This window comes from Dromiciops gliroides, chromosome 2, assembly GCF_019393635.1.
Source record: "Dromiciops gliroides isolate mDroGli1 chromosome 2, mDroGli1.pri, whole genome shotgun sequence".
Classification (NCBI taxonomy): Eukaryota; Metazoa; Chordata; class Mammalia; order Microbiotheria; family Microbiotheriidae; genus Dromiciops; species Dromiciops gliroides.
This window is the reverse complement of record NC_057862.1, coordinates 2269123-2293402: the sequence shown is the minus strand read 5'-3', so window position 1 is coordinate 2293402 and position 24280 is coordinate 2269123. Positions and strand designations below refer to the sequence as shown.

Below are 24280 nucleotides of genomic sequence, written 5' to 3'. Positions count from 1 at the left end.
AAAAAATGGATGGAGTGACCCTCAGAGAAGGAAAGGTTGTTGGGTGGTAATTGGAGGCACTGGGAAGTTCTGGGTGTGGCAGTGAGGGGCAGGGAGCCTATTTCCTTCCACCTTGATGTAGGGCTCTGGAGAGAGTAGCCAGGGAGAAGACCTGCCTTTTGAGGCTGGGTGATGCCCCAGGTTCCTGTACATCCTGGATTGACGGTCAGAGTGAAATCCCAGTTTGGCTACTTACCAAGCTTGTTGGGTGGCCTTGAGCAAATTGCTTTTTCCCTTGAGTCTACAGTTTCCTCATCTGTTGAATGGGAAGATAAGATTAGATGACCAGACACTCCTTCCAGTTCCCAGTATATGTTCTTGTTTCCAAGAGTAGGGATGTCCCCCACTCACTTCTCAGTCAGAAAGGACTTACTGAGCTCACGACTTCTTTCTTGAGATGCCAGGAGCTGGTGAATAGTTGAGAGCCATGTGACTATGGGACTTGTGTGTAGCTTCGACATGCCAACACACATGCCTACACATGTCACAATTCAGAGCACAGGCGCACGCCCAGCACACTGGGCACTGTTTGTGGTGCTGCTGCCGCCGAGGAGCCCAGCTCCAGGTCAGCTTTCTCTGCGGTTCCTCATCAATTCCAATGTTGAGATGCCCTTAGTGGTCATTTCCCCCATATTTGGTGTGGAATAAAGAAGCTCGTGTGTGTGTGGGGGGGGCGGGGTTCAATGAGCAATATTGGAGCTTTGAGGTTCCTGTCACACAAGTGTCTGTAGCACATTTCACTTTCTGTGCACCTAGTCTATAAGGAAATGTGGATTTGTTGCTGCAGCCTGGTGTGCCGAATGGTGGGGATCAGCAAGTGGGGAGGGAGCAGCAAATGGGGGGGTGTCCCTAGGACCTCAGCAACCCTAACCCTAATGCTGAGTGTCCTGGTGGATTCCCTTCCCCTCTCAGGGACTGTCTTCTTCTCTGTGAACTAAGGGGGTTGGTCTGGTTGGCTGAGAGTTCTGCTTCCGGTCTTCCTACATTTTCTTTGGCAGCATTCACAGCCTTGTATCTATTCACTAGAAACCCTGAAGCTATACTTAGGGACCTATAGAGTCCTACAAAATACCAGAGCTGGACAGGGCTTCAGAGGCCCCGGGCTTCTCTTTCCAGCATACCCTGCAAGGGCCATCCGGAGGTCCCTGGGAAGTTTCCCAATCAGGGGGAGCCCCTCCTTTCAGAAGCAGCTACTTTCATTCTGGGAGAGCTCTCAGCATGAGAAAGCATGAAGCCTTAATCCATGAGCATCTTCTCTTGAGCACTTCCACCCTGGAGAGCACCGCTATTTATAGCAGCCCTCTGAGCACGGCCACGCAGCGTCCCCTTGGAGCACGCTTATGTTGTTACAGGCTCTTTCTGCTCCATGGTTTCTTAGCTATTCCTCAGCTTTGGGACGGGGTTGGGGGGTGGCTGGAGAATTCAGCCCAAAGCCCTGGGCTTACTGCAGGGTTCGAGCCTGCCTCTTGATGGTCCTATGGCAATAACTGAAAATGTCATTGGCAATGTGGCCTTTCTAAATGTAACAAGTTACTCTCATTATTTAGGGAACACTGTGAGTAGACTGAGGGTGGATTGGGTGCTAGCAAGACCTGAGTTAAAGTCCTGCTTTTGATACCCATGGGCTGTGGGACCCCAGGCGAGTAGCTTAGGCTCTCATGCTCTGGGTGGGTCTCCAAGATTCTAAGTGGCAGAGAGGGTAGGTGCCAGTCTGGATGGGTAGAGGGAGTTTCCTCTGGCTTGTCCCAAGTCCCCAGAGAAGTGTGCAGGCTGTCACAGTCCAGAAGAGCTAGATGTGGGAGTGGGAACAACTGGGAATGGCCAGGTCTGCAACTGAATGCCTTCTTCAGAGAAAGTGGAGACAGTGAATGGTAGTGGAGCTTGGGCACTTGGGGAATGAGGCTGAGCACCCATGTTCAGGATGAAGTATTCAGGCAGAAGGAAGCAAGGCCAGAGTGAGGAAGGCTTTATCCATCAAGGGGCTCAGGGAACCCTGGAGTCGCCATCCGTGCCTCTCACTGCCTAAAAGCCCTGCATTGTTTGTCCAGCAGACCCAGAAGACTCTCACTCTCCTTCAGTGGCAGGCTCTCCACCAGGATAGCAGAGTTCTGATCTCCCTTAGCAACATCCGGAAAGTGCTTTTCCTGATTATTCTTTGCCTTGGGTTGTGAGTCAGAGAGCCCTGATGTGAAAGGACAAGATCGGCGCTGAGGACGCACGGCGGAATACTAGGCTGAAGGACCGCAGGACTTTCTGAGAGATCATCAAGGCCAACCCCCTCAATTTGCAAAGAAGGAAACTAGTCCAGGCCCTCATCCCCTCTTGGCCAGAGGACTGCGATAGCCCCCTGATTGCCCAGCCTGCCTCCAGTCTCTCCAGTTTCGAGTCCTTCCTTCGTACGATACATACTCCTTTGGCATTTAAAGTGCTTCTTTACCTAACCCCAACCTTTCCTCCCTTTAGACACTCTGCAATCCAGCCAACTGGCCCAAGCAGACACACTGAGGCAGTATTGTAGAGAAGAGTAGTGGTGATTCGGTGGCTCCAGCTACTCAATTCCTTTCCATCCCTTCCTCATCCTCTTTAGTGGCTCAGGACATCAACCTATGGCATCTGAGACCTCAGAGACTTCTATTTCTCAGGAAGCCCCTAGATGATGTTTGGCTTCATCCACATAGGCTCAGCAATCTGCCACTTCCTACAGGTAGCCTTTCTTTCTTTCTTTCTTTCTTTCTTTCTTTCTTTCTTTCTTTCTTTCTTTCTTTCTTTCTTTCTTTCTTTCTTTCTTTCTTTCTTTCTTTCTTTCTTTCTTTCCTTCCTTCTTTCTTTATTTTTTTCTTTCTTTCTTTCTTTCTTTCTTTCTTTCTTTCTTTCTTTCTTTCTTTCTTTCTTTCTTTCTTTCTTTCTTTCTTTCTTTCTTTCTTTCTTTCGCAGGGCAATGGGGGTTAAGTGACTTGCCCAGGGTCACACAGCTAGGAAGTGTCAAGTGTCTGAGGCTGGATTTGAACTCAGGTCCTCCTGAATCCAGGGCCGGTGCTTTATCCATTGCTCCATCTAGCTGCCCCAGGGAGCCTTTCTTGATCCCCTCATTGCAAGTGTTCTGACACTTCTCAAATAACTCTTTTTATGCATAGCTACTGGCCAAATGGGGAGAAATGACAGCCAAGGGAAACACTGTTGTGAATATAAATTCATTTCTGATATACAAAAGAGAAGGATAGTGAAAGTTTATCGTCACTTCATGACACAAAAAAGAGAAGTGAGGGGAAAACAATTTAAGAAAACTTGGCAAGAGATCTAAGTAAAGCCATCCTGAGGGAATTTAATGATGAAACTGGAAGGAGGACAACACAGAGACAAAAATGGAAAAGATCTGCAGGGATTTTTATTGTAAACTTCTTTCACCATCAATGATATCACACCACAATGTGGAGATTAACATCATAGCTTTGAATTTGCTAATAGAGGAAGTTAGAACAGTATTGAAGAGAACAAATGAGGGGAAAATCAGCTAGACTGGACCAAGATTACCCAGAGGTTCAAGCTGGAGATGACATGATTTAGATAGATTAAGGGATAAGTTTCAGTGTATCTAAATGAGATGAAGGTACTCCAGTTTTGGAAAAATACTTGGACCTTTTAACTGTCAAAAAAGGTGACTAAGGGGGCAGCTAGTTGATGTAGTAGATGAGGTACTGGCCCTGGATTCAGGAGGACCTGAGTTCAAATAAGACCTCAGACACTTGACACTAGTTGTGTGACCCTGGGCAAGTCACTTAACCCTTATTGCCCTGCCCCCCAAAAAGGTGACTGAAAGAATATCAATGACTTGGGACCCATATGTCTACTTTTCCATATATTTAAATGTTGATGAGAATACACATCAATTTAGAGATTCCTTGATGGAGGCATCAGAGGAGGATAGGCAGGCTTTAAGAAGATATTCCCCATTCTGTCACATCATCAAATTACATGAAAAAATGCATACAATATCCCATGGTACTGAGTATTGTGTGCCAACACATAAAAACCCTTTTGACTTGGTCAAACAAAAAGCTACCTGGAAAAGTGTCTTCAGCATTAAGTCTTCCATGCAAGTGTCAACATTGGACAAAGCCATGCCACAGATTTAATAACAGAGATGAGTTTAGTTCTGCAGTCTTCTGGTGATTGGCACCATATGAGGAACAGAACAGAAACATGTCCTTGTTGCAGGTGTTCACCACTGGGCTGGAAGAAATCCAGGAAGGAGTCCCAGATGAAGAGGAGATTACCTGTGGGTGGTGAGCTCCTCCAGACACTTCTGTTTGTAGCTGGTATGTAGAAGGGTCCCTAAGATTCCCTCCATGCTTCATGGCTGCAAATGCATTTTTGGACTCAGCAGGAACTTGCCTGCTTTACTCAATCTATGATCCAATTTTGGTCCCTTAGATTGTCCCAATGTCATTGAAACATTGCTCATGTCTCCAGGTGAAGGAGAATCAACTTTCCATCTCCTTCTTGGGCCAAACCTTGATTTTTCCAAAGGACTTGGTGTCTGCCAGACTCAGTATCACTCTCAGGAGGGCAGAGAATGTAGGAATGAGATGTAGCAGTCTTTGGCCTTTATTCATGAAGGATGATCTTGATCAATGCAAGCAAGTGCTGCCTGTAGTCATTTTATTAAATGTTCCATTAAGTGGCCAAAGAAGCTTTCCCCCTTTTGGATCATTCTACTCAGGACTGAAGGATCAATTTTAATCAGAAGCCAAAAGCACTTTCCCTATAACATCCACAAGTGGTAAGTAATAAAAGATGTCATACACTTTTCAACCATTATCCCCATTTTGTGGATGAGCATGGAAGGTAGGGTCAGAGAGGTCAAATAAATTATTGAAAGATGCTCAGACAGCTGAGAAGTGTCAGAGACAGGATTCAAAGCCAGGTCTTTCCATTGCATCCTGCTTACTCTCACCTGGGGGAGAGATGAAAGGAAAGGCCTGGAGAGGGTAGACCCACAGGGAAGGGGGAAGGAAAATAAGGGTGCTGTGGTGAGCAGCAGTGACGTATTTGGATGACAGAACATACCAGATCCCTGCGCCACACAAGATGATATTATTGACTGAGGGAAGGAAGGAGAGGACTGACTGTCACAGTCTTCTTGGTGGTGTCACTGCTTGCACCTTTCCCCATTGCCACTCAGGCTGATCTCACCTGGAGAGGTGCTAGCATGGCTTTTGGCTAGTGCATGCTGGTCTCTCCACTTTCTACCTAAATGTGGATCACAGAGCCAAGGAGATGGAAGGCACCTGAACCACCATCTTGTCTCACTCACTGCCTATAAGAAACATACACAGGCCATTTGGAGTTATACCCAAAGGGCTACAAGGCTGTGCGTACCCTTTGACCCAGCAATACCACTTTGGGGTCATTTTCCCAAAGAGATCATGGAAAAGGGAAAAGGACCCACTTGTACAAAAGTATTTACAGCTGCTCTTTTTGTGGTGGCCAGGAATTGGAAGTTGAGGCGATGCCCATCAATTGTGGAATGACTGGACAAGTTGTGGTATATGAATGTAATGGAATACTATTATGCTGTAAGAAATGATGAGCAGGAGGAGTTCAGAGAAACCTGGAGGGTCTTGCATGAACTGATGATGAGTGAGATGAGCAGAACCAGGCGAACACTGTGCACAGTATCATCAACATTGTGTGCTGATCAACTGTGATAGACTAGATTCTTCTCACCAATCCAATGGTACAAGAAAGTTCCAAAGGACTTATGATGGAAAAGGCTCTCCAAATCCAGAAAAAAAAAGGAACTGTGGAATATGGATGCTGATTGGACCATATGATTTCTTTTGTTTTTGGTGCTGTTATTTTTCTTTTTTGAGGTTTTTCCTTTTTTGCTCTGATTCTTTTTGTATAACCTGACTAATGCAGAAATATGTTTAATGTTTATATATATATATATATATATATAAAACTTATATCAGGGGCAGCTAGGTGGCGCAGTGGATAGAGCACCAGCCCTGGAGTCAGGAGTGCCTGAGTTCAAATCCGGCCTCAGATACTTAACACTTACTAGCTGTGTGACCCTGGGCAAGTCACTTAACCCTGATTGCCTCACTAAAAAAACCAAAAAACCAAAAAACAAAACCTATATCAGATTACCGGCTGTCTGGGGGGGCAGGGGGAGGGAGAAAAATTGGAAATTGGAAATCTTATCTAAACAAATGTTGAAAACTAAAACGAACAAAGAAATAAATAAAATAAAAAAAAAGAAATAGTATCTGATGTGGGATTTGAACTCATATCTTCCTGACTCCAACTACAGCATGTTTACACACTGTGGCACCTGGAATTACAAAGGAAAATAATTATATTTGAATGGAGCTATCAAAATCTTAAAAGAAAAACAAGTTTATGGAAAGAACCCCTTTTCTGAACAAATAAACATAGAACAAAGGAAAAAAGGAAACTTACACAGGAAACAAGTCATCACCCAGGCTTTGCTTGTGTTCTAGTGAAGGGGAAGCCACCCCCAGCCTTTTGCAGCACAGCTCTCACTGAGAGGAAGTGGAGAGGATCTTCCCTGTCTCCCAAGCCTTGCAGACCCCAGGGCGGAGATTCCAGAAGAGAGACAAAGGCCCCCAGGGCCATTCTCACACTCATGGCTCCTGGATCACCATTCGTCCCCCAGGAGGCTGGACTCTAGGGCACACGCTGTTGCTACCTGTCCCTAGGACCTGGTGAGAGGTTTAAGCTGTCCCCAGCTGGGCAGCCTCCTCCCACACAGAGCTCTCTTTTGTGCTGTTGTTATTCTTGTCGTCATCCTCTCTAGGCTTGTAAGCCCTCGAGGGTAAGGGCTGAGGGGTCTGATCTGTGCCCAGCTCTGCCCCCACCAAGACCCAGCCCATGCTGCGGCTCCCATTGAGGGTTTGTCGTTGCCTGTGGGGATGAAGGCTTCTCAAGAGCAAGGACTGGCCTCTTTTCTGTATCGGGACCTAACATGCTCATTGGTCCTGTGCTCAGTAAGCGCTTCCATGTTTCTTACCTAACACTATTTATCTATCACTTGAGCAAATGGATGACTAAGTAAATAACTACAAGTGGGGGTTGGGGTGGAGGAAAGAAGCCATACAGGGGCTCGTCTTCCAACCATTTGCCTTTAGAAGTGTCTCAGCTGGTTGGTCACTAACCTTGAAGATGTTTAGAATTACCCCTTCCCTCTCTGCTCTTAGCAAAGTCTTCTCTGGTGAGGGACCAGCAGAGGGGAGGAGACCTCACAGGGAAGAGGACAAAAAAGCCCTCCCCTCCCCTTCCCTCCCCTCTCTTCCTCTCCCCTCTTCTTTTTTGATGACCCCTGGGGTCATCTTGACAAGGGATCAAAAACTCTTTGCTTCTGGGTGACTTTCCACCACAGTGGAGCTTCTAGGCACGTGCAACTGTTCCCCTCCTACTGAAAGGGGCTAGAGCTTTTGGTACCCTGAGGGCACTGGCTATTTGTGACTGGGGGTACTTGGGCAGTGCCAGGCAGTGGTGGCAGCAGATGGCAGCAGGCTGCACTCAGCCTGAGACTCTGGCAGTGGAAGCAGAGCTGCTGTGGCAGGAGCTTGGACACCTGGCAGGCTAGTGTGCTCCCAGGGGCATGGCCTCCAGGTGTCTCCCTCTGTGCCAGGTTGAGACCCGGGATTAGGCATGGTGACTTAACATCCCTTCGGCACTAGGCTGGTCTCATTGGCATGAGTCTGCCATCTGTTCATCACTTCATCCTGTGCCATCTTGTCCACATCTCTTCACAAACTCTTCATGGAGGAACCACCCAGCTGACTGAGACCTTGCTGTGGGGCCAGAGCAGTTCCTGGGCCCTTTCTGTCTTCCCTTGCTCTCCCCCATGACCCTCTCACCCTCTTTCCTGGCCACTCATGCCCTTGATGGATGGCAAAGTCCCCTTCCCTCTCTGTCTCTGTTCCCCTTCCAGTACCCAGTCATAGGATCCCCCCTCCTTTTATAGTCCCCTTATTCGTACTAAGTGGCCTGTCCTTACCATGACTTTGCCATCCCCAAGTCATTCATATCAGACTCCTCCAAGCACCAAAGGCATAGGTAACATTCGTTACCAACCGTGAGTACAAATGAAAATCAGTTCCTGGACTCCTTCTCCTCCATAATTGATGAGCCACTTCAGGCAGACTTAGTTACCTACTAACCCTTGGAGGCTTGTGCAGGAGCCGACTTGAACCCCCAGATGATTGTTACACCTTGGAAACATTCCAAAGGAAGGGTTGGTTGCTTGTTTTGTGGAGAGTCTAGATGTAGGCGAGTGAGGGAGAAAGTTCTAACGCTTATGGAACTGAAACACATCATGCCCACGTGTGTGTTTTCTGAGCTTCTCCAGCAGCCCCTCCCACCTTGGCATCCCTATCAATGCAGGATGAATCCCAGCAGCCTCCCTGGGGCTCTCAGCCTATTTCACAGGCTCCCTCCACGGGCTTCATCATCAATAGCTAATGAACCCACTTTAACAAGACAAGCTGGAAAATTCAGAGAAAGTCACTTCAAAAATGAAGGCTCAGAGGCTGGCAGTTGTCCCCAGGGGTCCTGCACAGGGCTGACTCTGCTGCCAGGCTACTGACTTTTCTGTCCTGTAGCAGGGCATGAAGGTGATAATATGTTAGTGCCTGAGGGAGTGGAAGGAGGGAGGAGAGCTGGACTCAAACCCAGACTCTGTCCTTTACTGGGTGTGTGACCAAAGACAAGCCATTTGGTCACTTACTACCTGTGTGATTGGAGGCAATCCCCTAAACTCCTGGGACCTCGGTCTCTTCATCTCTAAAATGGGGGGGGGTCACATTTGATGTCCTCTGGGGTCCCTTCTAGCTTTCAATGCTGTCCTAGAAGGAGGGAGGCATCCGAGTCCCACTGGAGGGAGAGAATTACCCTTTGAGCTGTCTTTCCAAGAGGTAGGGTTGACTTGCAGTCTGTCCACACCCTCAGGATCCTTCTTCTTGGGAAGGCATTAGGAGTGCCCCTTGGGATTTTTATATACCCATACTCACAGTGGGTGCTTTGTCATTACCGGCATTGAATTAATGTATAGATGAAGGGAATGGGGTGGTGACAGAGTCCCTTTAGATGAACAAATTGTGGTTGGTTGGGAACCTATAGTTTGGGATCAGATTTTATTTTCTATTTCTTTTGTTCATTTGAATTTATTTTTGTTTATAAAAGAAATTTTTTTAAAAAGGCAAAATGGGGGACAGAGAAGGGAGGAGAAAGCAGTGAGAATGTCTGAGCATGTATTTCAGAAGTGTATGAATGTGAGAAAGAGAGATGATAGGAGTTGTTAAACAAAAGGAGGAAGGAGGGAGGAGGAGGGAGGAGGAGGGAGGAGGGAGGAGAGAGGATGAAGGAGGAAGGGCTTCCCAGAAGCAGCCCTTGTATGAAACCAGAGGCATTTGAGTAAGAGAAGCCTGAACAGTGGATAAAACCACCAGGGGAGGAGGCAGGGAGTGGATTTCCATGTAGAACAATAAGGAAGGAAGCCTTTGGGAAGAGTTGACTGAAAGTTAACTCTCCCTGGCCCTGCATAAGCCTCCGAACCTGACTGGTTCCTGGGCATTCTGGGCTTATGAAGGACAGGGCACATGCTGTCAGATATGGCTGATGTGCGGGCTCGTTTTGCTGTGCTGCTTAAACAACTACCTTTGTTGCAGGGGGTGCCCATTGGGCAGGGGGCATGTATAGCCCAGAGCCCAGCAGCAGGGCCTGAGAAATGAGCCCATCTCAGCAGCCATCTTGATGCTTGCTGCCTACTCTTGTCCTTTCTCTCATCTCCTTTTCCACAGAAGATGTCATTGTAGTTTCCTTTTTTCAGGTGAGTGAGACAATGTAGCACAACACAGGCTGAAAGGAGACTCCTGGAGCCTCGTGTGTGGGTTCCCTGGGCTCTCCTCCATCCCTTGTCACAACTTCACAATGTCCAAGAAGGGCAGCAGCAGCCGAACCAAGGGGGAGAAGCCTGATGCCTTAGCCGCCTTGCAAGCTGCCAATGAGGACCTGCGGGCCAAGCTTACAGACATCCAGATAGAGCTACAGCAAGAGAAGAGTAAGGTACGTGTGTCCATTTACCCCCAAGGTTCCCAGATCCCTGCAGAAGGTGTTTGTGGCTAGAAGGATTGTGGACCTTACTTGGGGACCATGAGAACAGAACAAAGGAAGGGCCCTATCACTGCAGGAATAACGAGGGCTCATATCTCCATGGTGGCCATATCAAAAGGAGTACAGACAGGGCAGCTAGGTGGCACAGTGGATAGAGCACCAGCCCTGGATTCAGGAGTACCTGAGTTCAAATCCAGCCTCAGACACTTAACACTTACTAGCTGTGTGACCCTGGGCAAGTCACTTAACCCCAATTGCCTCACTAAAAAAATAAATAAATAAATAAAGGAGTACAGACATTCTTGTCCCCATTCTATAAATGAGGAAAATTGAGGCCCAGAAAGGCTAAATGACTTGCTTTTAGTGGTATGAGATAGAAAGCATCGGATCCAGCACTTGAACCCAGGCCTCCTGAGTTCAAGCCCAGGCCCCTTTCAGGTGCACCACATTATCTACTGTGTCACCTTGCTAGTGCCCCTGTCAGGAGGGAGCAGCTCCCCTGCTGAGGCTGGCTCAGTGGAAGGAATTCTGCACTTGTGCAAGGCAGTTCTGAAAGTAAGGGCAGGGTTCGGCTCAGGGGCTTCAGCCCTCGTGGGAGCCCCTCTTGAGGCCTGTTGAGGGAGCTGACAACCTCTCTCTGTTCTAGATGCTAAGTCTGAAGCCGAGGGAGATTGATGCTGGCCCCTGGGCAGCACAGCTTTGGGACCAGACATTTGGGTGATTTGGTGCACTCGGTAGCCATGCAACAATAGACATATCCTGTAGTCAGTCATTCTAGGCCTCAGTTTCCCCCTCTGTAAAATGAGGGAATTAGAGCCTGTGGGCTCTAAGAGCCCTGCCAGACCTGACATTCTGTGTTTCTAATGTATTTCTAGGAAGAACTCAGTCATCTTTGCATGGAGTCCTATTGTGGGTGCAATAGCTGGCCCATGCCCTTGCCTTAGCCCATTTCTTCCATCAGTCATGGGAAAAAGAGATTCTTGGGGGGCAGCTCTTCAGACACCTGCAGAAGCGGGGACATGAACTTGCTCCAGAAAAGTCCATTCTTCAGCTCAGACTTTCCTGGAAAAGTGGGTGAAGAGTTCTGGGGCTCAGTAAGTGAAGTAAGGACAGGTCAGAATCTGTATTCTGATGGGAATCATAAATGGCACAATGGTGTTCTGGTAGGAAGAGAGCATGGGAGACCATTGGCTCTGGCAGACCCCTATGTCCTAGGGCCCTTGCAAAAGGAGTTTGCCCTTTCTTCATTTGTCCCACCTCGGAGAGAAAGAACCAACAGATACTTAAGAAGCCAGTTTGGGGGATAGACTGTTGTTCACCTTTCAATCTGGGATCCAAGGCCCCAAACCTGGTTAAACCCTGTATGTCCTGAAGCAGCCAGCCCAACAGTGTCTGGGTAGAGATGCTGAGCAAGGAGCCCCTGCTGGTGGTGGGGCAGTTAGCAGCTGCTGTCCATGGTCTGACTTAGGCAGGGCAAATAGCAGTAGTCAACAGCCTGACGTAGGATCCTAGATCCCAGGACTCAGGCTGAGTGTGCCAGCCCCTTGATTTTAGAGAGACCGAGGAAGTGACTTTCCAAAGGTCACAGAAGAAGTAAGCCTGGTAGGTGGGCATGAAACAACCCAGCCAGTGTTCTCTCCACTGAGGGACAGATCTTGGGATCTGGAGTAGGAGTCAGGACACTTAGGTTCTAGCTTTGGCCTGCCAACAATTCACTGTGGGAGACCACAGAGTATGGAGGGTTAAAATCCCTGGATTCTAAGGCCAGACCTGACTCTGCACCTTATGACCTGCACCCTTCCTGCCTCTGACTTTTACTTTCTTATGTTCTAAGACGAGTATGTATCAGAAGGTCTCAAAGTTTCCCTCCCCTCCTATAGTCTCTGGTTCTCAGGCTGAGCTAGTTAAGCTCTTTGAGTCTCAGGGTCTTCATCAGAAAAATGAAGGGGGTGAAGGAGAGAAGCACTAATATCCTTTCTGGCTCCATTGTTCTGCTTTTGTAAAATGAGAAGAGTGAACATAAATGCTAGCAAACATATGAGGGGAGTTGGTTCTGTCTCCACAGGGACAGGTGGCAGGCTTCAATCAACAAAATCAAGTGCAGCATTTGGTTTCATGTCCCTTCATGCAAGCAAGGAATTTGTGTGTGTGTGTGTGTGTGTGTGTGTGTGTGTGTGTGTGTGTGTGTGTGTGTGTGTGAGAGAGAGAGAGAGAGAGAGAGAGAGAGAGAGAGAGAGAGAGAGATCCAGCTGCCTAGTTGTGTGCTCTCTTTGGCTGCTCAGCACCAAAGGTTCATTGTTGCTCAGGTATCTCCTTGTGGGGACTGAACCACCAGGGAGGGGCTTTTAGGAAAAGTGCTGGGGGCAGCTAGGTGGCACAGTGGATAAAGCACTAGCCCTGGATTCAGGAGGACCTGAGTTCAAATCCGACCTCAGACACTTGACACTTACTAGCTGTGTGACCCTGGGCAAGTCACTTAACCCTCATTGCCCTGCAAAAAAAAGAAAGAAAGGAAGAAAGAAAGAAAGAAAGAAAATAGGAAAAGTTCTAAGTCTGCATTTACCTCAGCTCACCTTGCAGTAACACTCACATTGGCACCTCCACACACTTCTCACACACACACACACACACACACACACACACACACACACTCTCTTAATTCAGTCTCAGAAATTCAAATGTTTCAAAAACACCTCCTGGATCAGGGAGACATTTCTGTCAGTCCTTGTATTGAATAATGCACGGGGGTTCTTCAAGTCATAGGTCAACATGGGATCAAACTTTTCACTAGTGCTCCCATATTTTGAGAGGCAGCCTCATATCCCTACTTGGCTGGAGACAAGAACAACTTCCTCACAATCAGAGATGCCACAAAATGGAATGGGTTGCTTTGAGAGGCTTGGGTTTCTTTTCCTAGGAGAACTTTAGGAGAAGTCAAACAACCACTTACAGTTTTATTATCATCAGCATGCTTTAAGTGTGTGGTTGGACCGGAAGCTCCTGGAGCTTCTTTTGATCTTAAATCTTGTGATTCTAGGTCACCAAGAGCATATCTCTCTGTGCCCTCACTGGCTTTGGATTACCAGTACTCAGCAGGAGACTGTGTCTATGGGGTCTCTGCAAGTGCCTTGGCCTTTTGCAATTTGCTCCTGCAAATGAATTGCAATATGAATGCCATACTTCTTTGTGTGCTGAGGTCCCTTTTTCGTTCTAGACATGATTCTGTGACCCTTGAAGGTTTGTTTAGTTAATAATGTTTGCTGAATGATTAAATAAAAAATAGATTCACATGCATGCTTACATGCTACCTCTCTTTGGAGCCATTAGAATATTGATGCTGTTGCAAGTAATATGAGCGTAGCAAGAGAAGCATGGGCAAGACTCATGTTGGCCAATAGAATTCTTTTTACTTCAATGAAAAATCAATCAATCAACTGATATTGATAATATGCTCACTATGTGCCAGGTACTGTGCCAAACACCTGAAAGTCCTGGAATCTCAGAACTGGAATGCTCTTTAGAGGCTGCTTATCCCATCTAAATCTGACCAAGAATCCCCACTACAGTCCTCCTGACCCTTGGTCATCCAGCCCTCGTTTCAAAGCCTGTGACAAAGGGGAAGGTGTCACCTCCTGGGCAGCTTTTGCCACCCTGGACAGCTCTTGTTCTTCACTATTATGTGATATAAATTCAGGCCATTTGCCATTTTGGGTGCCCTCCTCTGAACCTTTGTTAGCTTATTAAAATCCTTCCCCCAATGAGGAGCCTAGAACACAATGCCCTGGGGCAGCCTGTTACCCCCCTTAGCATTGACTGTTGGCCTCTTTTCATGCAGCTTTATCGTGGGTCATGTCACTATCTTAACTGGAATGAAAAAGCCTAGGGTTTTTCCAGGCAAACTGTTGTCTAACCCCAATTCCTCCACCTTTATTATCTTGTATTTGAGAAATAGATTTTTTGAACCCAAGGGTGAGACTTGATATTTATTCCCATTGCCCTTCTCCTAGTCCACTGGACCCTCTGTTTTTGCCCAGTGTCTTTGATTGTGTTCTATCCCATTCAATAAGCACTTAGCAGCCCACCTGATACATGCAGCACCTTCTACCAATCTGACCAGCACCTACCATGATAAAACTTGCAAGTATGTGTCTGTTTAGGGCCAGTGTTGCCTGAGCTCTACCACTTCATGCGACAGGGTCAATCTTTATCTTGTCTCCTAAAGATCCAGGGGCTCTATATCACAAATGAATCAACAGAAGCTTCTGGAAAAAATACTCTGGACTTTGCAACCTCACCCTGATGGGCAGCTGAAAAGGGAAGATGTTTAGGTGGGCAGAAACTGGTGGGAAAGCAGGGATGGGAAGAGGCTGGGCAATAAGTGCCAGAGTCACTCATGCCTGGGCCTAGCTATTGTGATATGAGCACCACCTTTTCCTTCTTCCTTCTAATGCCCCCAAAGGCTAGAAAAGCAAAGCTGCATCTGGCTCTTGTTGACTCCTGAGTTTTCCTGAGGCTTGGCCATGTAAAGGCCAAAATTTGATATATAGAGTGTTATTTGGGTGACTCGCCTTAATATTGGGGTCCTGGAAATAATGAGGGACCTTTAGGTTCACCCTCCCCTCTGAACTGCCCTTTTTAGATATTTCTCCCAGGCCAATAAGAAAGGAGCCTTACAGATTTAATTCACAGAAGGATCTGATTTTGTTACTTGGGAATTAAACAACAAAGGTAAAACTAATAAAAAATAAAGATAAGGAAATAGGAAAATAGAAATACAGATACTCTTAACTCTAAACTTAACCTATGCAATCCCCAGACCATTTTCAATTAAGCTAGTTCAAAGGAATTTAGGGTTTTCCATAATTAACTCACCAAAACCTGGAAGCCTGAGAGAGTGAGAGCTCATGCCACTGGAAGGGGAGAAAACCGAGAGAGCAGCCACCAGAGAGAGAGCGCATTCCGGAAGAGACCTAGTGTTCTGGAGGAGCCTCTTCTTCCCTTCAGGGAGCGTTCAATCTTTTCTCCCTCAAAAAGGGAGGTCCTTCAAAAACTGCCTATGGAGAGTTCTCCTTCTGACCTCAGTAGCATACATAACCTTAGGGTGGGCCAGGTGTGGCCCCTCCCAAATAAGTCAGCTAAAAACTGAAATAATAATTTTTACCACAGCCACCAATTGCTTCGGATGCAGCTTCTTCCCTGTGTGAGATTTAAAATTGGATATTAGATCATAAATCTCCCCTCTTTAACCTTTCCCTTAATTTATCTCCTAGACTAGTAAATGGAAGAAGCTTCTGGTTTTTTAGTTAGAGCTTTAATTGTGTGGTAGTTAACAGGTGATGTTGATTAGAGGGATAGGGAAGTAGAAATACAAAACAAATCGTCTTAAGTCTAAGCTTGGTCTATATTCCGTATAAAACTCACCGAAAGCCCAAGGCCACCTTTGGGGAGAGAGAGAGACCGAGTCAAGCGCGTGCTGCTAACCGCGAGCCCGGCCGAGTCGAACTCCAGTCAGCGTCTGTCTGTGCAGTGCAGTCAGGAGACCAGCAGAGCAGGAAAAAGCTCACTTCCGTTCTCTCCTTGCCTTTTAAGCTTGCACCCCAGAAGTCGAGTGCTAGCAGGCAGTCTGGCGTGCGTAGCTCATGCCGTTGGTCTCCTCCCCGAAAGGGTGGTCCTTAAAAAAACTGGCGTCTCTCCATTATCGCTAACCGACTGTTAAATCTTTTTACCACACCTGTGACTCTGGTGGTATTAGTCTTAGAGGTCTAGATTATAGAGGTTATATCTTGGAGGCTAAACTTCATTCACCAACCATTTAATTTGGTTCCATTTTCTGTATGTGGCAGAGAAGAACAAGACATGCCCCTTTCCCTTAAAAAATAAAACAAAGCAGGGGCAGCTTGCATCTTCCCACTTTTAATTTTTAAGGCATTATTTTCCTCAGTAAGCTTTTGGACCTCTTTTTCTACTTGGCCAATTTTTTCTCCCATTTGGCCATTTTTTCCCTCTCATTTGGCCAATTGTATTTTTTAAGGAATTATTTTCCTCAGTCATTTTTTGTGCTTACTTTTGCCATGTAACTCTCATTTTTCTCATTTCTTTTTCCATTTTTCTTCTACCTCTCTCATTTGGCTTTTAAAAGACCTTTTGAGCTCTTCAAAGAAGGCTTTTTGGTCTTGAGACAAGATCATCTTCCCACTTGAGTCTTTACTTGTAGGCATTTTGAGTTTGAGTTTTTGTCTTCCCTTTCACCATAGAAGCTGTCAATGGTAAGGGTCTTTTGTTGTTTCTTGCCCATATCATAGTCCATTTTTAAACTCATAAAGTTGAAGTCTGCTCCTGGGGCACAGGGTTCACTGTTGCAATCTTCTTACTGCTCTCAACTGTACCACTCTCAGCTGTGTCGAGTTGCGGCAGGGACAAGCTGCCCACTGAGCCGAGCAGTGCTGAGCTGCCCTCCCTTTTCACCTAGGTGAAACAGACCTTTCCTGAAGTCTTCTAAATTATCTCAAGTAGGAGGACTTGCTCTCTCTTTTTGTGGGTTCTATAGTTCCAGAATCTTTTTAGAGGCTTGATTTAATGTTGTTATTGAGGAAAACATGGGAAAACTCAGGCAACTTCCTGACTCTTCTCCTCCATCTTTGCTCCCAGACCTGCTCTCAAAGAACTTCTGTTTTAGTAGCAGAGAAAGATATATTTATCAGGGATGACAATACAAGAGAGCATGTCAATGTGCCCAATAGGGTTCGCTGAGGTGATGGCAGATGAGGCATCAGTGCAGAAGAGAGTCTGTTTCTCCCGGCCAGTTGGAGGGAGACTTTGTGAAAGAAGCAACATCAGAGATGGGCCCTGAAGGATAGGAGGGGCTTCACAGTGTCTCAGAAGGAGAAGGGACCCCTGAAGCCTCTAGGCCACTGTGTGCACAAATTTTCTCTATAGCTTCCCTTACAAGTGGCCATTCTATCTTTCCTTGAAGATGTTAACTGATGGGGAATTCACTGTGTCCGGATGCAGCCTGTGCCACTTTTGATTAGATACCATGATCAGGCCATGTTTCCTTGGATCTCTCAGAATATGCCTCAGTGGGATTCTTCCCACTACTCCTGATTCTGTCCACTTGGGCCAAGCAGGACAAGGCTTGTCTTTCTCTAATATGAAAGAGTTCAAATGCTTGAAGACGGTTACCTTGTCCTCCACAAGTCTGTTCTTCTCCTGTTCATTCTATTGACTGGACATCAACAACAAGGCTCATATTATAGCAGGTATTATAATCTAGGAGGCAGTGGTGGTAATGTGGGCAAAGGCAAAGAGATGGGAGCGAGCAGAAGGAGAGGAGGGGATAGAAAGAAGGCCAGGTGGTCATAAAAGTATTTTATTATTTCATAGTTACATGGAGAGATATTTTTCAACATTTGTTTTTATAAGATTTCTAGTTCCAAATTTTTCTCCCTCCCTCCCTTCCCTCCGCCCTCCCCAAGATGGAATGCAATCTGATAGGGGTTATATATGTACAATCACATTAAACATATTCCTCCATTAGTCATTTTGTGCAAGAAGAATCAGAACAAAAGGGGAAAACCTCAAAAAAGAAAAAAAAAACAAAAACAAAAAAGTATAAACAGTGTGAGATTTAAAATTGGATATTAGATCATAAATCTCCCCTACTTAACCTTTCCCTTAATTTATCTCCCAAACTAGTAAATGGAAGAAACTTTTGGTTTTCTAGATAGACCTTTTTATTTATTGTTATGGTAGTCACAAGGTGATGTTGATTAGAAGGATAGGAAAGTAGAAACACAATACAAATCGTCTTAAGTCTAAGCTTAGTCTATATTCCTTATAAAAACTCACCAAACCGAAAAGGCCACCTTTGGAGAGAGAGCCCGTCTGTGCCACGCCGTCAGGAGTCCCGCCAAGCAGGCAAAAGCCCCACTTCCATTCTCTCCACCCCGGAAGTCGAGTCCCGCAGGCAGTCTGACGTGCGCAGCAGGCGGACTGTTCGTCTCCTCCCCAAAAGGGTGGTCCTTGAAAAACTGGCGTCTTTCAGTTATCCTAACCGACTGTTAAAAACTTTCATATTTTACCACAACAGTCTGGTTCAATATGCATCCAGATTCCACAGTTTCTTTTTTCTGGATGTGGAGAGCATTTTCCATTATGAGTCCTTTGGCATTATCTTGGATCATTGTACTGCTGAGAAGAGTTAATTTCATCACAGTTGATCATCACACAATGTTGATACTGTGTACAGTGATCTCCTGGTTCTGCTCATTTCACTCAGCATCAGTTCATGTAAGTCTTTCCAGGTTTTTCCCTCTTTTATGATCTTTTGTTTTTGGGATAAAGACATACTAGTGGTATTGCAGGGTCAAAGGGTATGCACAGTTTTATAGCCCTTTGGCATAGTTCCAAATTGCTCTCCAGAATGGTTAGATCTGTTCACAACTTCTCCAACAATGCATTAGTGTTCCAATTTTTCCACAGCTTCTCCACAATTTATTATTTTCATTTTTTGTTCTATAAGCCAATCTTATAGGTGTGAGGTGGTACCTTAGAGTTGATTTAATTTGCATTTATCTAATCAGTAGTGATTTAGAGCATTTTTTCATATGGCAATAGATAGCTTTGATTTCTTCATCTGAAAACTGCCTGCTCATATCCTTTGACCATTTCTCAATTGGGGAATGACTTGCATTCTTATAAATTTGATTTAGTTCCCTATATATTTTAAGCAATGATTTTTCTTCAGAGAGCTTTTGTACCTCCTTTTCCATTTGGTCAATTTGCTTTTCAAGTTGTTGACTTTTTTTTGCATGACCCTCCTTCATCACTCATTTTTCTTTCCATTTTTTCCTCTACCCCTCTTACTTTATCTTCAGAGTCCTTTTAGAGTGCTTCTATGGCCTGAGATAAATTCATATTTTTCTTGGATGCTTTGGATATAGGAGCCCTGATGTTGCTATCCTCCTCTGAGGGTGTACCTTGATCTTCCTTATCACTAAAGAAACTTTCTATGGTCTGCATCTTTCTCTGCTTGCTCATCTTGACAGTCTTTTACTTGACTTTTAACCCCTTCTTAAAGTGGGGCACTACTTCCAGGATGTACTGTCCCAAGCTTCATGGGGTCTAAGGTGGTATTTAATGAGGGGCAGGTTCTTCACTCACCTGGCCTGTTTTCTGGTCTGTAGATAACCCCAGGCCAACTTGCTAATTAACCAGGCAACAAAACTTTGTGTGCTGTGGTTGTTAGCTCCCAAGAGCCTGCTCCCCTCCCCGACCTGGGCCACTGCTACTCAAGCCTACTTCCTGGTTTCTAGCAAGGGTAAAACACCCAAGTTTTGCCTCAGCACCAGCAGAGACCCCTGTAATCTTCCCCTGGCCAACTGCTCAGCCCTCTCTCCAGACCATGAGCTTAGTTCCAGATGACACTGGCACTGCAGCTGATTCAGAGGCTTCTGGGGTCTCTTTCTATGGCAAGGCCTGCCTGGGACTGGATCTGTGTCACTCTGACTTCAGGGGTTGGGCTCCACTCCTGCCCTGGCACAGCAGCCCCCTCCTGCTGACCTTCTAAGCCATCTTTGACTGGAAAATGATCTCAGCCCATTCTTTTGTGGGTTCTGTTGCTCTATGTCATTATTTGGAGGTTTTTTGGAGTAATCATCTCATGGGTTCTGAGAGCTTACTGCCTTTCCTCCCCCTTATATATTTTACAAGTTAGGCCTTTATCAGAAACACTGGCTGTAAAAATTGTTTTCCAGCTTTCTGCTTCCCTTCTAATTTTGGCTGCATTGCTTCCATTTGAAGAAGAACTTTTTAATTTAATGTAATCAAAATCATCCATTTTGCATTTCATAATATTCTCAATCTCTTGTTTGGTCATAAACTGTTTTCCTTTCTATAAATATGAGAGGTCAACTATTCTTTCCTCTCCTAATTTACCTATGGTATCACCCTTTATGTCTAAATCATGTACCCATTTTGACCTTATTTTAGTATAATGTGTAAGATGTTGGTCTATACCTAGTTTCTGCCATACTATCTTCCAGTTTTCCCAGCAGTTTTTGTCAAATACTGAGTTTCCATCCCAGAAGCTGGAGGCTTTGGGTTTATCAAACAGTAGATCACTGTAGTCATTTACTACTGTGTCCCCTGTGCCTAACCTATTCCATTGATCAACCACTCTTATTTCTTAGCAAGTACAAAATAGTTTTGATGACTGCTGCTTTACAGTATAGCTACAGATTTGGTATGACTAGCCCATGTTTATGTGCTTTTTTCCCCATTAGTTCCTTTGATATTCTTGACCTTCTGTTCTTCCAGATGAAGTTATTATTTTTTCTAGCTCCATAAAATAATTTTAGGTAGTTTGATTGGTATGGCACTGAATAAGTAAATTAATTTAGGTAGAATTGTCTTTTTTATTATATTAGCTTGGCCTATCCATGAGCAATTGACAGTTTTCCAGTTGTTTAGATCTGATTTTATTTGTGTGAAAAGTATTTTGTAATTTTGTTCATAAAGTTCCTGGATTTGTCTTGACAGGTAGACTCCCAAATATTTTATATTTTCTACAATTACTTTATTTATTTTTTTGGTGAGGCAGTTGGGGTTAAGTGACTTGCCCAGGGTCACACAGCTAGTAAGTGTTAAGTGTCTGAGGTCAGATTTGAACTCAGGTCCTCCTGAGTCTAGGGCTGGTGCTCTGTCCACTGTGCCACCTAATTGCCCCTACAATTACTTTAAATGGAATTTCTCTTTCTCTCTCTTGCTGTTGAGCTTTGTTGTTGATGTCTAGAAATGCTGATTATTTATGTGGATTTATTTAATAACCTGCAACTTTGCTAAAGTTAGCTGTTTCTAGTAGTTTTTTTAGTTGATCTCTAAGATTCTCTGAATATACCATCATATCATATGCAAAGAGTGATAGTTTTATTTCCTCCTTGCCTATTCTAATTCCTTTTTCTTCTCTTATTACTAAAGCTAACATTTCTAGTACAATATTAAATAATAGAGGCAATAAAGGACATCCCTGTTTCACCCCTGATCTTACTGGGAATGTCTTTAACTTATCCCCATTACATATAATGTTTGCTGATGGTTTTAGGTAGATAATGCTTATCATTTTAAGGAAGGCTCCATTTATTCCTATGTCCTTTAATGTTTTTAAGAGGAATGAATGCTGTTCTTTGTCAAAAGCCTTTTCTACATCTATTGAGATAATATGATTTTGGTTAGTTTTGTTATTGATGTGCTTGATTATGTTGATAGTTTTCCTAATGTTGAACCAGCTCTACATTCCAGGTTTAAATCCCACTTGGTCATAGTGTATTATCTTGGTGATAAATTGCTGTAATCTCCCTACTAATATTTTATTTAAGAATTGTGCATCTATATTCATTAGGGAAATTGGTCTATCACTTTCTTTATCTGTTTTGGCTCTGCCTGGTTTAGGTATCAACACTGTATTTGTGTCATAAAAGGAATTTGGTAGAACTCCACTTTCTAAATAGCTTATACAGTATTGACATTAATTGTTCTTTAAATGTTTGGTAGAATTCACTTGTAAACCCATTTCTCTGGAGATTTTTCTTAGTAAAAGTTAACATCCCCCACTAGTATAGTTTTGCTATTTCCTTTAACTTCTCCTCTAAGAATTTGGATGCTATACCACTTGGTGCATATATGTTTAGTACTGATATTCCTTCATTGTCTATGGTACCTTTTAGCAAGATGTAGTTTCCTTCCTTATCTCTTAATTAGATCTATTTTTGTTTTTGCTTTGTCTGAGATAAGGATTGCTAACCCTGTTTTTTTGACTTCCACTGAAGCATAATATATTCTGCTCCAACCTTTTACCTTTACTCTGTGTGTATCTCTCTGCTTCAAATGTGTCTCTTTTCTTTTCTTTTTTTTTTCTTTTTTTTTTTTTTTTGCTGGCAATGGGGGTCAAGCGACTTGCCCACGGTCACACAGCTAGTGTGTCAAGTGTCTGAGGCCAGATTTGAACTCAGGTACTCCTGAATCCAGGGCCAGTGCTATATCTACTGTGCCACCTAGCTGCCCCCCCCCAATGTGTTTCTTTTAAAGAACATATTGCCAGATTCTGATTTGGAATACACTCTGCTATTCACTTCCATTTTATGGAAGAGTTCATCTTCACATTCACAATTATGATTATGAACTATTTCCCTTCATCATATTTTCCCCCTTTGTACTTTTTTCTTCTTTCACCCTATTCCTTCTCACCAGCATTTTGTTTCTGACCCCTGCCTCCCCCAATCTGCCCTCCCTTTTATCAGACCCCCTTCATTTTCTTTACCCTTTCCTCCCCTGCTTCTGCCCTCCTTTCTGTCGGTGCCACCATTTTCCCTTTACCCTTTTACTTCCCTGAAGGGTAAGCTAAATGTCTTTATCCAAATGAGTGTATGTGTTATTCCCTCTTTGAACCAAATCTGATGAGAGTAAGGTTGAAACAATGCTCACCCCTCCCTTCTTTCCCTCTATTGTAATAGGGTTTTTTTTTTGCTCCTCTTCATATGATGTAATTAAGCCCATTCCACCTCCCATTTCCTCTTTTCCCTGTATACTCCTTTTCTACCCCTTAATTTTCTTTATATTATCACATCAAATATAATTTATACCTATACCCTATATGTATACTCTTTCTATCTGCCCAAATAGTGATACACTTCTCAACAGTTATGAATATTATCTTCCCCTGTAGGGATGTTAACAGTTTAACCTTATTGAATAACTTTTTTCCTGTTTACCTTCTTATACTTCTCTTGAGTCCTTTTTTTTGAAGATCAAATTTTCTGTTCAGTTCTGGTCTTTTTACCAGGAAACCTTGAAAGTCCCCTATGTCATTGAATGCCCATCTTTTCCCCTGAAAAAAGAATGATCCATTTTGCTAGGAAGTTTATTGTTGGTTGCAAATCAAGCTCCTTTGCTTTCCAGAATATCATATTCCAAGACTTCCGATCTTTTAAATTTGAAGCTGCTAGGTCCTGTGCAATCCTGTCTGTGGCTCCAAGATATTTAAATTGTTTCTGTCTAACTGCTTGTAGTATCTTCTCCTTCACCTGATAATTCTAGAATTTGGCTACAATATTCCTTGGAGTTTTCTTTTGAGGGTCTCTTTTAGGAGGTGATCAGTGGATTGTTTCAATGACTATTTTATCTTCTGATTGAACAACATCAGGGCAGTTCTCCTTGATAATTTCCTGGAATATGGTGTCTAGACTCTTTTTCTCATCATGGCTTTCAGGTAGTCCAATAATTCTCATATTATCTCTCCTGGATCTATTTTCCAGGTCAATTGTCTTTCCAATGAGGTATTTCACAATTTCTTCTATTTTTTCATTTTTTTGATTCTGTTTCACTGATTCCTGGTGTCTCATGGAGTCATTAGCATCCATATGTCCAATTCTAATTTTTAAGGCATTGTTTCCTTTCATAAGCTTTTTTTTTACCTCCTTTTCCACTTGACCGTCCCTCCCCCCCCCATTCCCAATTTGGCCAATTGTATTTTTTAAGGAATTTTTTTCTTTAGTTGATTTTTGTGCTTCCTTTCCCAAGCTGTCGATTCTTTTTTCATAAATTTTTTCTGTAACTCTCATTTCTCGCATTTCTTTTCCCATATTTTTTTCTACCTCTCTCATTTGATTTTTAAAATCCTTTTTGAGTTCTTCCAAGAAGGATTTTTGGTCTTGGGACCAAGTCATATTCCCCCTTAAGGCTTCACATGGAGGCATTTTGATAGTATTGTCCTCATGTGAATTTGTGTTTTGGTCTTCCCTCTAGATACAAAAGCTCTCAATAGTAAGGTCCCTTTTCTGTTTCTTACTCATATTATGGATTTTTTTTTTTACTTTTAAAGTTGAGGTCTTGTCTGGTGGCACAGGGTCCACTGTTGGAAGCTTTTTGTGCTGGAGCATAGGGGCCAGGTCACTGGCTTTCTGCTCTGAGGCCTCTGTGGCTTGTGGATTCCTTACCACCCTAGACCTGCTCCCTGTGCTGGGATGGCTTGGCCCAGTTGCGCCTATCCTGTGGGTGGTTCTATAGCTGGCAGTTTGTCCTCTCAGCTTGTGCTGGCTGGTCT

At 44.3% G+C, this 24280-nt stretch overlaps 1 protein-coding gene across 22 annotated transcripts in view; it reads left to right on the top strand.

The window, feature by feature from the left end:
- The window catches only part of JAKMIP3 (Janus kinase and microtubule interacting protein 3), a 206058-nt gene that overhangs the window by 44877 nt on the left and 136901 nt on the right, over positions 1-24280 (top strand). For all 22 annotated transcript variants that reach the window (XR_006354784.1, XM_043983754.1, XM_043983751.1 and 19 more), the window contains exon 2: positions 9899-10134. Coding sequence is in view for 21 of the 22 variants with exons in the window: in XM_043983754.1 (XP_043839689.1) it covers positions 10000-10134 (135 nt within the window). In the remaining variant the exon portion in view is untranslated. The remainder of the gene's footprint in view (positions 1-9898; positions 10135-24280) is intronic.